Below are 14,767 nucleotides of genomic sequence, written 5' to 3'. Positions count from 1 at the left end.
CTTTCTGAAGATCAGCTTTCTCAGTGGAAAAGTAGCCGTCCAAGCGGGGGTATTTCTCCCTATTTCACGGTAGCTGGTGCATAAAAGTCATTCACTATTGAAACCACAATGTCCTCTGCCATTTTAAACAGCACATCCTCTCCAATGTGGAAAGTCCAGTAAGAGGTAAGCGCTTGAGTTGTGTAATTAATCAGTCTGTTGTGTCTCTCAGCTATGATGAGCTTTAATTCTGAAGTTGTTCGTTTAAAGCTGTTTAAAGGTATTTCCTAGCTTTAGAAGTGTAGTAGTAATACAAGCGATCACATAGTGCTGTTGTATGTAAACACTGACTGACATGAATTCACTTCGCATCACCTAACTGGCTCATATTACACACACTATTATTATGATATTTATTTATTTGGGAAAGCAAGCTTTGTCTCCCACAGTTAGCATTTAGAAGTAGCAATCAGGAAAAGAGTGTTTGTTTGAAGAGTTTGTGTGCATGTGTGTTTGTGATGGGCTGCCTGGCATGTGTTTAACATTCTGATAATGGGCTCCATTTTTGAGAGATACTGTTCAGACCGGTATGACTGTGACATTGATGTATGTGCCCTGAAGCCTAATCAATACACACACACACATTCTCCACCTATCACCCATGGAGTTTGTGATGTGTGAGCCAGGCTAATGCACACCTGGAAAGTTCACCTTCAACGACAAACACAAAAAATTAAATAAAGCTGCATGTTCTGCTTCTAACAAACCAGAAGGTTATGTACAAACTGACAATAAATTCACTCTTTTTAAAAAGACCACTTTCTCACTCACCTTTAGTATTAAAGCACCTCCCTTCCAGCACACAGTATTCATAGTGGGCTTGTTTTTATAATGAAAATGAAAGGGAAGTTACCCTAGTTTACACCTGTACATGTCAGCTTATGCCAGTGGAAATGATGCTTCCATTTATAAATTAATGCAGAATCCTATGTGTCATTTGATATCAAGGACAGGATGGGCTACAGTGACAGTCACGCCAGAATATCCTGCCTTGCTGTACTTACTCACCATGACGGGCTTTGAGTTACAGAGTGAGTTACGCCCTCAGTGATTGGCCCATGCCATAAAATAAGATTTAAAGTCAGTGAAGGGTTGTCTGGTGATTAAAAGCGAGTGAAGTAAGTGTGATGAGGGCTGGCGGTGTGTATATTACTCAGAGTGTGTTGACTGTTAGGGGAATCTGTATATCATCTTTAGGTATGCTCCCATGCAAAGTTAAACTAGTGTGAAAATGAATGAGATATCTAAGGCTGCAGTTACAATGTCAGCCAATTTAGTGTTTTTATTGTTTTGTATAGTATCTTTTTTTTAATTTTTTTTAATTTTTTTTTTTTTAGCATTGACATCTGGCACTGGCCACTTTTAGATGTGGGTCTAAATTAGATACATAACTGGTCTGGATATGGATCTGTAGATCAAGCTTTAGCAGCCTAAAATAGATCCATTGTGGTCTGGTGCTGTCGCTATCATCTCTTAATGTTAATATCATCCCCCACCATGACCAATTTGAAATGGGAGGGCCCATTTTACCTCTTAAAGCGAGCCACCCTGAAAATCTTTATCCATTTGAATGTTTCTCCTCTGTGTGGCATTTTTCACACTTACAGAAGCCATTTGTGATCCAGCGGGAGCCATGTTGGCTCATGCTCGATCCACAGGGAGTCATAGTGGCTCTGGAAACCTCCACTGGGAGCCATCTGGGCTGGATAACAGAGACCGCACCTGCCCTTAGTGTACCTGTATGTGATCCTGTGAGATGAGCGAGTACCATGTGGGTTTAGAGTGTGTGTGTGTTGGGATCAAGAATTAGAAATCTGGCACCGAGACCGTCGGTGTTAATGAAAGTGGGTAGCCTATCTCAAAAAACATGGCCTTGATTTTCCCAGGCACCCACCTATAGTCTGACACATACCTGATCTCAATGCAGGGCCTAATGTTGAGTTTGTGGAGTGTTTTTCTCATCTGCCCAACATGGCTGTGGGTGGGTTTCCCTAGCATAGAGTAAAAGATTGATCTCAATTTTAAGAATCACTGTTGGGATTCCTCAAATGAAGATTACAAATAATCGGACTGTCCAGCCCTAGCTGTGGTTTAATACTATACAATTCTGGCTTGTCCCCGATGTTTGGTTTCTCAAGGCCTGTATAGGGCACAGTAGCATACGTTTGGAGGCATACTGTTGTCACAGTGAACAAATTACTTTTCGATTAGTTTAAAACATGACATTTTCAAATGAACAGAAAAAATAGGTGGCCAATGTCCACACTACACCTACGAAAACATGGCTAGTTACCCATTCCAGCCATTTACCTCTTAACAAACCAAACATCTCTCCGCTTATCAATAGTACACATGGGGTTTAGCATCCCTTGCCAATTATGACCAAACATCATGCAAAACCACATTTTCATGTTCACTTTATGGCAGTAAATTAGTAGTGCAGATGTGGTAAAATGCCGCATGGTACGACAATAAGCTGCAATATGGGCTGCAAATATAGGAGTTTGAATATCCCCTGTGTGATGTTTTTTTATATGATATGTGTGGAAAACTTTCCGCGGCTCAATCACATTCACTCACATTTCTCTCTGTTTATCCATGTTGTCTTTGTGTGTGTGTGAGTCATGGTATTGCGCCAGGAAATAATACAGCAAAGATGATATTAATCTTCGGTTTTGGGGCCATTCATATTAAATTCGTGTAACTATAAATTGCGTTATTAAGTCTTACGTGAAATATTATCCTTTTTCTGAGAATTCCGAGTGAGTGCTTTGAATGTGACCTTGTATTTGGATAAGAAGGAGATTTTAAATCTGTTTGCTAAGATAAAGGCCATATGTAACTCACTGTCTCTCACAAACGATTTTAAACACTGATGGAGATTTTAATAATGCATTATATGAAGTGTAGAGTGGTAAGAATGCATTAAATGGAGGTGGACAGACGCACTTAAGAGAGTTATGGACTATTCCGCAGTGTGTGCTGCCATACCATGTCTGAAACTCCCTCATCTGACACTGAAACTCAGGAAGCAACTTTCCTCTAAAGACACGCTTACATAACAGAGGGTGCTAGCAGAGAGCCACCCAGTCTCCGATCTGTATCTCAGACTCTCATCTTTTTTTGGCTCAAAACAGTATCACTAAACATTTTGTGGCTGAATTAGGAAGAAAGCACATGAAATCTGTGCATTACTTGTAGTACTTGCTAAATCACGCATCACTGTTACTATTGCTTAATTGTAGGGATTTGAACACACCCTTAAACCTAAGTAATAAAATTCAGTGCGTAAGTTGTCCTGCACTGTTTTTAGCACAGTCATGAATGATGCATCAATTTATGTGGCTTGTTAAGGAGAGATGTGCTATTGCATTTCAAAACTACCATGTTATTATCTGGTAAAAAATCCTCTAGACTTGGACTGATGGAGAGACACTGAGCCATATCTAGGGACCAGGAAATCATAGAGACTTAGGTGTGGGCTCATTTGACTTGGGCCAGTATGAAACAACACCCTAGCAATTGCATATTAATATGCTAAAACCACTCAGAACACCTCAGCAACTGTATAGCAAAGTCCTGGCAAACACCCTACCATGGTGGAACATGAGGTTGATACATATTGGATTTTGCCGATACTGATTACCAAGTTGTTGGAAGAAAGTTGATAACCTATTGATCAGCCAATTAGTTTCTTTTTATTATTATTTATATTGAATGTTTTGAAAAATCTAAATGAAATCCCAAATGCAGTTTATTGTGCAAAATCCCAATAATAACTAGGAACAAAAATGGTTGTGATTTTGTACAGTAGATCATCAGCGATAACTGATAGCTCACAAATCAACTATTGGTGGTGATTGATTAATGGGCAAAACCAATAAATTAGTTGACCTCTAGAGGCAGCACAGGCAAGCATCACTCCTCATATGATGTAAAAACATCTAGTTTGATCTAGTTTTCAACATCTGCAAACAGACAGAGGGATCATTACTAAAGAAAACCAGTTTACTAGTTCTCAAATAGCTTGTGCACTTAGATGAACTCTGTTAGCTTTATGTTCCAGCAGTAAAGTACACAGGGTGTGTAAAGATGGCTGTGAGAGACCTAATGCATTTTAACCCATTGCTAAGGCCAACCCAGGTTACCAGAATGTGTTTAATCAAAGTGCCCTCATTAAAAAGTTTTACTCTCCCTGCGTATGCAGCCTCAGTCTCCGAGAGTAATTCCCGGCAGATTTCCCTTGGGGCTTCGTGGCGGAACAACCGTGCACTTTTATTATTTTTTTTTTTCAATTTGGAATGCCCAATTCCCAATGCACTCCAAGTCCTCGTGGTGGCATAGTGACTCGCCTCAATCCAGGTGGCGGAGGAGGAATATAAGTTGCCTCCGCGTCTGAGACCATCAACCCGTGCATCTTATCACGTGGCTTGTTGAGCGTGTTGCCGCGGAGACAAAGCACAACTCGCCACGTGCCCCACCGAGAGCGAACCACATTATAGTGACCACAAGGAGGTTACCCCATGTGACTTTACCCTCCCTAGCAACCTGGCCAATTTGGAGACCTGGCTGGAGTTACTCAGCACACCCTGGATTCGAACTCACGACTCCAGGGGTGGTAGTCAGCGTCTTTACTAGCTGAGCTACCCAGCAACCACACTCTTAATCTTTTGACTCTTGGAATGGCTTTTTACAACACCTGCCTGTTTCACACATACCCACTCGAACACATGCTCACAATGTATATGTTGTTTTGCTGATAGAATGTAATAACTGAGGGAGATAATTTGACAGTGTAAGCTTTTTTCAATTTTTTGCAGTCTCTGTTCACTGTTCTTAATTAGCAGGAAGTTAGCAGCTTGCTTTGATTAGAGCATTTAGGTTTTTTGAAAAATTTAGAGTGTACACTTATTTCAAACCTTGATGTATTAAGCACAGAATGCTTTTGTTTAATTGTTTTTGAGGTGTTTAAATCAGTTATGAAATTCACCCCACAGATTTTACTTTACTAAGGGGTTAATATTTGAAATATGTGTTTCTTATTCTCTCTTTTAAATGATTTTTCTCCTTCCCTGCTGACTTTGACTGGTCAATTAACAGCCTCGCCTCACTGAGACAAATGTTATATATAAGTGGTTTGTGTTTCCTGGTGTCACTGCTTTAATTGAGAATGTCAGGCTAAAGTTAGCATCAGGCTGAATCTCAACCTCAAGTTTAATTGTGCAACCAAGACATGCCCAGCAGTTACGTCACTGACAGCAAGTGTGTGTGTGAAGTGAGTTAGGGTATGCTGAAGGCCCCCGAGTTGCTTGGGCGATCAATAGATAGCTCAGTCCTCCAGTGATCTGGCCAAGTCAGAGCCCCTCTCTTTTCTGTCACTGAAGCCAGTAATGAAATCTCAGCTAATCCCAGCTAAAACAGCTAATACATTAACTCATTCTTTTGCCTTCTCTCTCTCTTTCTCTCTCAGGTGGAAGTGGAGGTGGAGAGTATGGATAAGGCAGGGAACTTCATTGGCTGGCTTCACATCGAGGGTGTGAATTTGTCAGTGGCTCTGGTGGAGAACGCCCTTTCTAAGGTCCACTTCACTGCAGAGCGAAGCTCCTACTACAAGACTCTGCTGTCTGGGGAGGAGGCTGCCAGACAGAGGAAAGAAAAGGTGAGTTTGGTGGAAATCCAATGTCTTTCACATGGACTCGAGCTCTGTTCCAAAACCTAGTGAGCTGCTGATTTATACTTCTGTGGCAAAATTATGCCATAGCCACGCCCTGGCCTATGCGTTGGTTTGCATTTATAGTTCTGCGTTGGTGTGCCTGTGTTGTTCTGCTAGTACATAGGCAACATGCTAGTGCATTGAGAGAAAAGGCCTTAATTTTTAAAATAATTATACATTTCATAAATAAACAAAAACAATTTAGTTTTTCATTAATTTATTGTAGCGTTAAAGTGATTTCATCAAATGTAAACAGGATGAGATTTAGGTACATATTAAACCTGTTGCCTGCCATGCAGAGAGAAAATAAATTAGGCATGTACTGAATGCTTGCTCTTGAGTCACTTTAATAATAAATAAATATTTTGGCATACTCAAATTAACCGAGATAAGCTGACTAGTTATCAAATGTTTACTCTAAAATATACTATTTCTTGCAAAACCAAAAATGGTCTTTAAAAAAATATATATTTCAATCAAATTAGAGATGGACTATTTTACCCAATATTGGTGTCTGCTGTGCATTTTTATGTTTGTTAGTAGTGGTGCACCAATTAGGACATTTGAGGCCAATACCGATTACAGTTTTTTATTTTTAAAGTGCCTTTTGTTACACTTTTACAAGTTATATGCTGCAGTTATACGTTTATGCTCCACACTGTGAAATTATACATAATTACATAATCTCTCGCTATCGCTCCACACACTGTCTGATTTTTTGCATCTCGTGTTACATCACGTATACTCAGATTTGTATTTGCATCTTTATTTGTTGTTTAATACATTTTTACATCTGTTTGCAGTATCTTTGTCCTCTCCGTGTCTAACTGTACAGTGAGTCAGAATTACCTCAATAACTCTTAAAAATGGGCACATTAATATTCACACACATGTAATTCTTACACATTTTTTAAACAAACGGTCATATTCATCTGAATTACAACATGTCTAAATTGTAAATTCACAAATGCTTAATTGCCAATAACACCCTCCAGTTGCCGCAGTGTCATGCTTCGATGGCTGAACGAGTGCTCATTCAGTGATGGTGTGTGATTTCATGCATGCCGCAATAAAAAACAAAAAAAAGACTGCCACAATCTACAAAATATCTAGGCATTATCAGCCAAATTAAATTCGGCAACCGATCGATCGATGTACCCCTTTTTGTTAGTCATGTCGCTACCACAGTCACATGTCAAACTCTATTGTGATAATTGTGGGCCTCCATAATTCTTAAATGGAAGAAGTTTGGAACAACTTGGACTATTCCTAGAGCTGTCTGCCTAGCAATCGGGGGAGAAAGGGCCTTGGTAAAGAGGTGACCAAGAACCCAATGGTCACTCTGTTTGAGCTCCAGAGATCATGTGTGGAGATGGAAGAAACTTGCAGAAGGACAACCATCACTGCAAAACTCCACCGAGCTGGGCTTTATGGCAGAGTGGCCAGATGGAAGCCTCTCCTCAGTGCAAGACACACGAAAGCCCACTTGGAATTTGCAAAAAAAGCTTCCAGAGGACACTTAATCTGTGAGAAACAAGTTTCTCTGGTCTGATAAAACGAAAATTAAACTGTATGGCCTCAATTCCAAGCATCATGTCTGGAGGAAACCAGGCACCGCTCATCACCTGCGCAATACCATCCAAACGGTGGAGCATGGTGGTGGTAGCATCAAGCTATGGGGTGTTTTTCAGCGGCAGGGACTTGGGTACCGGTCAGGGTTGAAGGAAAGCTGAACACGGCAAGATACAGAGATATCCTTAATGAAAACCTGGTCCAGAGTGCTTAGGACCTCAGACTGAGCCGAAGGTTCACCTTACAACAGGACAATGACCCTAAGCACACAGGCAAGACAACGCAAGAGTGGCTTAGGGACAACTCTGTGAATGTTCTTGAGTGGCCCAGCCAGAGCCCGGACTTGAACCCAATTGAACATCTCTAGAGAGACCTGAAAATGGCTATCCACCGACGGTCCTCATCCAACCTGACTGAGTTTAAGAGGATCTGTAGAGAAGAATGGCAGAAATTCTCCAAATCCAGGTGTGTAAAACTTGTCGCATCATACCCAAAATGTCTTGAGGCTATAATCGCTGCCAACGGTGCTTCAACTGAGTTAAGGGTCTGAATATTTTTGTCAATGTGATATTTCAGTTTTTTATTTTATTTATAAATTTGCAAAGTTATCAAAAATCTGTTTTTTGCTTTATCAATATGGGGTATGGAGTGTAGATTGATGTGGGGAAAAAATTATTTAAAGCATTTTGGCATAAGGCTGCAACATAAAATGTGAAAAAAAAAAAAAAGAAGGGGTCTAAATACTTTATGAATGCAATTTATGTAGACAGTAGACAGCAAGGCAGCTCACTAGATTTTGGAACATTGCTTCATTCAGTCAATTGGAGTCTTCGAGTCAACTGGACACACAAGTTCAGGTAAATCCTCTCCTTCCTGCATCTGACCAGTAAAGTGTTTTATTACTTATAATTCCAGATATCTTCAGATCTCGTCCGGTAATGTCTCCTTTCTGCCCAGCATGCCTTGTGCTCCTGGAGCTGATGCCAGAGCCTTTCATGCAGTGCATTTTTGAACAAAGAGAATACACAAATCTGTTGTCGTGTTGCATTAGCTCAGGCTGAACAAATAGACAGAGGATCTCCAAAAACATGAGGAGCCGAACAAAAGGCACAGGAATGAGTATGTAGCTCAGGGGGTGCCACAGGGCTTTGTCTTTGGCACTATCAGTTGTGTTCTCTCTACTGAGCTCTGATTGATGAAGCCCTCTCCATCCCTGATCTCAGTCTCACTTCATTTTCATTACGGTCTAAGGAAAGCACCGGCCCTGCTGGACAAACACTGTCCTGCCATCCGTTTCCTCTGTCCTCCTCCCTTATTTGGCCCTGTGCTGATAGCAATATGATCTACTGCTCAAGGCATCAAAGAGTGTGTTTCTGTCCTCTCTGTTGAATCTATCATTTCTCTCTTTCTCACTCACTCTTGCTATCTCAATCTCTCGGCTTTACAAAATATTGCACAAAGTCCCAAAATATATAGCCCCATTTCTCTTTTAAAGGCTGTGTTATCGGCTTCCAGTCCTCAAAAATAGCTACCAACCTGAAATGTGCATCCATAGATCTCTTCTGATTGAACATATGCCTGCTTTAAAAAGTCAGTCTTACTTGTTTACACTCCCTTGAAGATACAGAGGCACTCACGTATGCACACTCACACACTGATCTTTCTACCTCGGTGTCACCTCGCCGTAAACAAAGAGTGGCATGTTTCTTAGTGACACATTGAGGAAAGCGCAGTTTGACCCTTACTTCCTGTGCTGTCTCTTCCCGGTTGGTCTTCGGGATTGACTCAGTGCAACAGCTGGCACTAAATCAAAGATGACAAGTTTGGTTTGTCGTGCCTTGTTCTCCTGCTCACAATCGCCACCCAAGTGCCAGACAGCTGCATTGTTCTGTCAGATTGGAGGCACTAGGTGATTGGTCTGTCCCAATCAATGCTTGAATTTCCCTGGCCATGTTGAATAATGGAGATAATTAACTCTTCAGGACCAGCGGAAGATGGAAAGTAAAAGCTGAGGGCAGCATTTGTTTGCCTTGATGGCTTTCATTTTCACCCTAGCCAGGTAAGGTTTTTTTTTCCCCCTTTATTGCTCTCTTGTTGGTGGATGGGGATATGTTGGATGCTTTCTGTGTAAGGTGTCCAGTTCAGAAAGTGTCAGTAATTAAATGTACTGAGACTTGTGAGAGTCAGGATTCATTAAAAGTTTGCTTGTTCTCTCTCCGTTTGCCTTTATATTGAAAGTAATACAAAGCAGTCCAGTAGTGTGAAGTATTGGTCCATTAGCTGTGAAATTGAGTCAAAGTAGGCCAAAGGAGACCACATTTTAATGAAGAGAAACATTTGAGGATTTTACTCTATGCTTGAGCTTTAACATTAAAAACTTGAGAGTTTTTTTATAGAATCAACATGGACTCAGTTTAGGATCAGATAACATTTTGTACAATACTGTGGCGAGGGGGGCGGGGCCGAGCGACAACAGTGCGGAGCGAGACGGGATGGACACCTGGAGTGAATTATCTTGCCCAGCTTTTAGTGATTGTGGTGTTGGCGGGCGAGGGATAAAGCCGCAACCATAGCTGCAGTCGGGAGAGACACCGAGAGAGAGATGCAAGGAAGCTGTGCGTGTCTGTATGGAGCTGAAAAGCACTCTGTTAATGTGTGTTCGTGCTGCTGAAAATCAAATCACTTTATTTTTTTATTTTTTTTATGTATTTATTTATTTATTTTATTTTTTTCAAATCAATGAAAAGCGGTGGTGTTGAATGTTTTGTTACACTGAAAAGTGCTGACAATAAAGTGTCTTATGTTGGATGTTTGCCTGGCTCCCACCGCCTTCAGAGAGTTAAGGAACTTTGTTACAAATACATGTTAGTTTGTTGGTGTAGAATTAGGGTGGTTAACAGACCTGTAGCTCATTGGATTTGTTCTGAAACAGGGGCTAAAATTGTTACAATGTTGTTTTTTCTACTTTGTTGCATCGACTTGCTTTCACAAGACAATATTTCAAAATGGACCAAAACTGTGTTAATAAAAGTCACACGTGAGCAAGCTGTCCCTTCATTGGTCACAATGTATGAGCGCTCTTCCGGGATTTCGATCATACATCGAAATACTGGTTAAAGTGATGCACCTCTAAAAAAAAAATTGTCAACCATTTCAAATTTTAGAGTATTCTTAAGTCACGGTTCTGCAAAGTGTCACCGCACAGTACAGAATGCACCTTCCAATCAGAGGTTGTGCGGCAAAAAAAAACATTATCCGACACTCGGATGGATATTAGATGTAAAATTTATGGCATGATTATTTTAATCCTTCATTAGATGCTTTTGCATTCCGTCTGAAAGTGCCTTTTCTCACAATCACAGACCTGTGTTCTGCCGCCCGCTATCTAAAAGAGAGAAGCTATCATACTAAAATTACCTCAGGAATAAAAAACAAACAATTCTTAACAATATTTAAACTCTATATTCAAGTATATCTAATATAGTCACCAAAAGGCTATATCCACGTTTTGATGATGAATTACATATGTGTCTTCTCCAAACATCCTTCAGGTATGCTCATAGTTTTTATAGGGATATTGGTTGTTGGTCTCTTGTTTTGGATTGCATTCTCACCACAAGCAAACCACTCAAGGATTGTTTTGCAATCGGTCCGAGACCACCTCATTCTGGAGGTTTTAGACCGATTGTTTTGGTGCAGATCCGAATGAGATTGCTATGGTCAGATATACCTAAATGCACCAAACCAAGGGAGAAAATGCACCAGGTTCCGAAACAATTGCTCCAAACAAGCCAGGTGTGAAAACACCCCTGGTCTCAGCTGGCCCACTCATAGACAGTTCACATACATCTAATTGGCTGGCTTGGTCAGGGTGCATTGGTCTTATGAATCCAAAAGGAAAAGATTTAGTTTAGAAGGAACTTGACTTCTAAATGAGTGATTTTGAATTTGTACTGTAGTTGCTAGATTTGACAAATTTTGCAAAAGTTTTACGTCTTTGTATCTTCGAAAGAGATCTTAGAGTTTTGTTTAAGGTGCTAAGTAATCGGGTCTAGGTAGCTCAGCGAGTATTGACGCTGACTACCACCCCTGGAGTCGCGAGTTCAAATCCAGTACATGTCAATCAGATGGCTTATTACTGTTTAAGTGGCTGATTATGGACAGACTTCATACTGATAATCAAAAGTCTGGGCTGGGCAAGACTAGGTCTGGATTGCACCTCTCCTTACCCTAGTAGTGTATCATTGTTTGAGGAGAGATGTATTAGTGAACCTGCTTCACACAAAACAAAGAGTCTTACATTGTATTTGTGTTGCGATGCGGCTTACTGGAAGAGCATATGATTGATTGATTTTCTGTTTTCTGAGAGGGTAATGAAAGACGTGCAAATGCCGTAAGGTCCCACGACCCCGGCACACTTTCATCACTCATTTTATTTTAACACAGTTTCCCAGTAGATTGAGCGAATCCATTTATACATTCCTCTCAACATCATGTGCAGCGGTGCCAACACTCGCTCTAAAATGTAAACAGTTGGTGCAAGGAGATGTTTGAACACTTCTCGTTGCCGGGCAACAGGGTTATGGCTGCTGATTAGAGAGCAGTTTACGACCCTGCGTGCACCAAGCCAATGTTCTCACATCTCACAACACAGGCTATTAAAAGAGCCTTTTTATAATTACAACACGCTAATTATGAGGAGGCAAATCTAAAGAGAAGTTGAGACAAGGGCTTCCGTAATCTCATAAACTGAGTTTGGTGTACATTAGACTGGTCCTGCTGGATCTTCCCATGATTCTCAAAGCCTGGGATGGCCCAGCCATTGATTACAATCATCCTTTAGATCATCATCATTATCATTGTTCAGGACATCACTGAGCTTGTCCAGCATTTTGCCCTTCACAGTTTCTTTGCCCCCCCCCCCCTTATAATTTGTTTGTCTCCCTGTTCCCTCATATCTTGTATTATTATCGGTGCATAATTATGTTGGGGGGGGATTTCTGCTGTAATAGCCTCCCCAAGTTCTTGTGAGCTTTACAACACTCGTGACAGGATTCCGCAGGGGTTGAGAAGGACAGCCGCCTGCTCATGACATTTAAGCTTGATAAATTTGTACAGTGGGTGAATGCCACCATGTGTCATCCACATCTGTCTGAACAATTTCTGAATCTGTTTCTGTGCACGCTGAATCCACTTTCACTCTTAGCTAAAGAGAATTAATTGGGATTGTTGATCTGAAGAATATTTCTGTTGCTCTTTTACTTCTTTGGGCCAATTCCCACCTCTTGTGAAGGAATCTTTTTCAAGGGCCTCATCAGGGTACGATGGGTACGTCCAGTGCCAGTGTGAAGTCTTTGAGCAGCAGTTTGACAGAGTCAGATGAAATTGCCTTCCAATTTTCTCCACAGCTCATCAGTGCCGCTGACAATCAAAATATCCAGATGAAACCCCAAAATGTTTAACATGTCACAGTGGGCATTTTGGTGATGTTGCTTTTCAACGGGTTGGACTGGATGTGCAAGAGAGCCACAGTGTTTGAACTTTTGGGGGAAATCAACCTGTGAATGGCTTCCTTATAGTTAACTCTGCACATTAAACTGGTGAAGGATAGAAGAACCTATTTAAACATGGAAAGAATTACATACTTCACCTTTGGATTTCAATGAGTTAGCATTTGCTTCACCTTTGGATTTCAATGAGTTAGCATTTGCTTGTTCCAGTTTTGTTGTCAAAACTGGAACGAGCAAGAAGCAAGAAAGAATGATATTTGGAGGCTCAGATCAGCCTACTGAAACCTGAATTTTCAGACTTGCATTACCACATGAATATTTGACTTCAGGCTCTGGCACCAACAATCATCCTTGCGATTTATCTAATCACCCAGTCATGTGGCAGCAGTACAGTGCATAATGTCATGCAGATACAGGTCAGGAGCTTCAGTTAATGTCACATCAACCATCAGAATGGGGAAAAAAATCACGGTGATTTGGACCGTGGCATGATTGTTGGTGCCAGTTGAGGCTGGTTTCTGTAACTGCTGATCACTTGGGCAACAGAGAGACAGCAGTCTCTAGAATTTACTCAGAATGGTGCCAAAAACAAAAAACATCCAGTGAGTGGCAGTTCTGCAGATGGAAACGCTTTGTTGATGAGAGAGGTCAGCAGAAAATGGCCAGACTGGTTCGAACTGACAAAGTCTATGGTAACTCAGATAACCGCTCTGTACAATTGTGGTGAGAAGAATAGCATCTCAGAATGCTATTCTGAGATGTGGGTTGGCGCTGTTTTGGCGGCATGAGGCGGACCTACACAATATTAGGCAGGTGATTTTAATGTTGTGGCTGATCGGTGTGTGTGTGTTTTTATATATATATATATATATATGTATTATTAATTTTTCATGTTGAACAATGTGCTTTAATTAAAGGTCCTCTTTTAATTTCCTTTGGAAATAAATAAATTCTGAAAACTGACTTGCATGCACATACTGTACAAATATATCATAATTTCTCTGTTATGGAGAACAAAGTGACCTAAATGAAGTTAATGCTTTTTATATCATGTTTTCTTTTTTCAGCTACAGAATCAAGTGAAGCAGTGGCTGTTGCCATGGTAATATTATAAAACACGACAATATAATTTCATACGTGGCACAGATAAGGTTATCTGAGCGCTTGATGAGAAAAAGTTAATGCTATTCTGGAGTTTTCAGGTGCTCTGTTTTGCAAGTTTTGATTCCCAATAAACTGTCTTCAGCCAATCATCTGAAAGTTCATTTTGCAGACACCTGGATTCCTCGCTTGAGTGAAATTTCTCTTGGGAGGGCATTTTAATGTATTTTCTGCCTCTCTCTTTGGCTCTATCTCTGTCTTTAGACTATTTATTTAGAGTTGCCTTCCTCATTCTCCATCTCAGGGCTTTTGGTGGTTGTAAATTGCATTAGGTGCTGTGTAGAAATGGCACTAAAGGTGTGATTATATATGTATTTCCATTCTGCTCCTCACTCCTCTCTGCTGTCATCATTGCCTTCTAATTTAACAAATGAAGGGCAGGCTGTGTCAGGCAGGAACAACCAGAGTGCTGTGGTGAATCATAGTAAGAGTTATCCAATTAGGCACAGCGACTCTCCCTGAAGGCTTCAGCTAAGGCCTGCTCCACCACAACAGGGATTTGGCTAACTAAAAAGAGACAACAAACATGGCTGGACTGATGTCTCTGTCATAAAATGGCTGTAAACGTGTCTGCATGCAAAAACCGACTTTTGGACCAATCAAAATGTATTTCTGTAAGAAGCTTGTCTGTTACTGTCTGTTATTTACAAGTGAAACAAGTTTGGACAATGCAAATTGAACAATGCTTTTACAGAATATGTTAATCTTGGTTAATTTTACTAATGCACTAATACATTTGTACATTATAAGTTATTGACTTAATGCATTATGA

At 40.7% G+C, this 14,767-nt stretch overlaps 1 protein-coding gene across 1 annotated transcript in view; it reads left to right on the top strand.

Annotated features, from left to right (window-relative positions):
* The window catches only part of LOC127436756 (staphylococcal nuclease domain-containing protein 1), a 247,121-nt gene that overhangs the window by 164,609 nt on the left and 67,745 nt on the right, over window positions 1-14,767 (top strand). Inside the window, exon 17 of the mRNA XM_051691102.1 lies at window positions 5,510-5,698. Coding sequence (XP_051547062.1) covers window positions 5,510-5,698 — 189 coding nt within the window. The remainder of the gene's footprint in view (window positions 1-5,509; window positions 5,699-14,767) is intronic.

The sequence above is a fragment of the Myxocyprinus asiaticus genome, chromosome 47, assembly GCF_019703515.2.
Source record: "Myxocyprinus asiaticus isolate MX2 ecotype Aquarium Trade chromosome 47, UBuf_Myxa_2, whole genome shotgun sequence".
In the NCBI taxonomy this organism is placed as follows: Eukaryota; Metazoa; Chordata; class Actinopteri; order Cypriniformes; family Catostomidae; genus Myxocyprinus; species Myxocyprinus asiaticus.
This window is presented reverse-complemented; position numbering and strand designations above follow the sequence as displayed.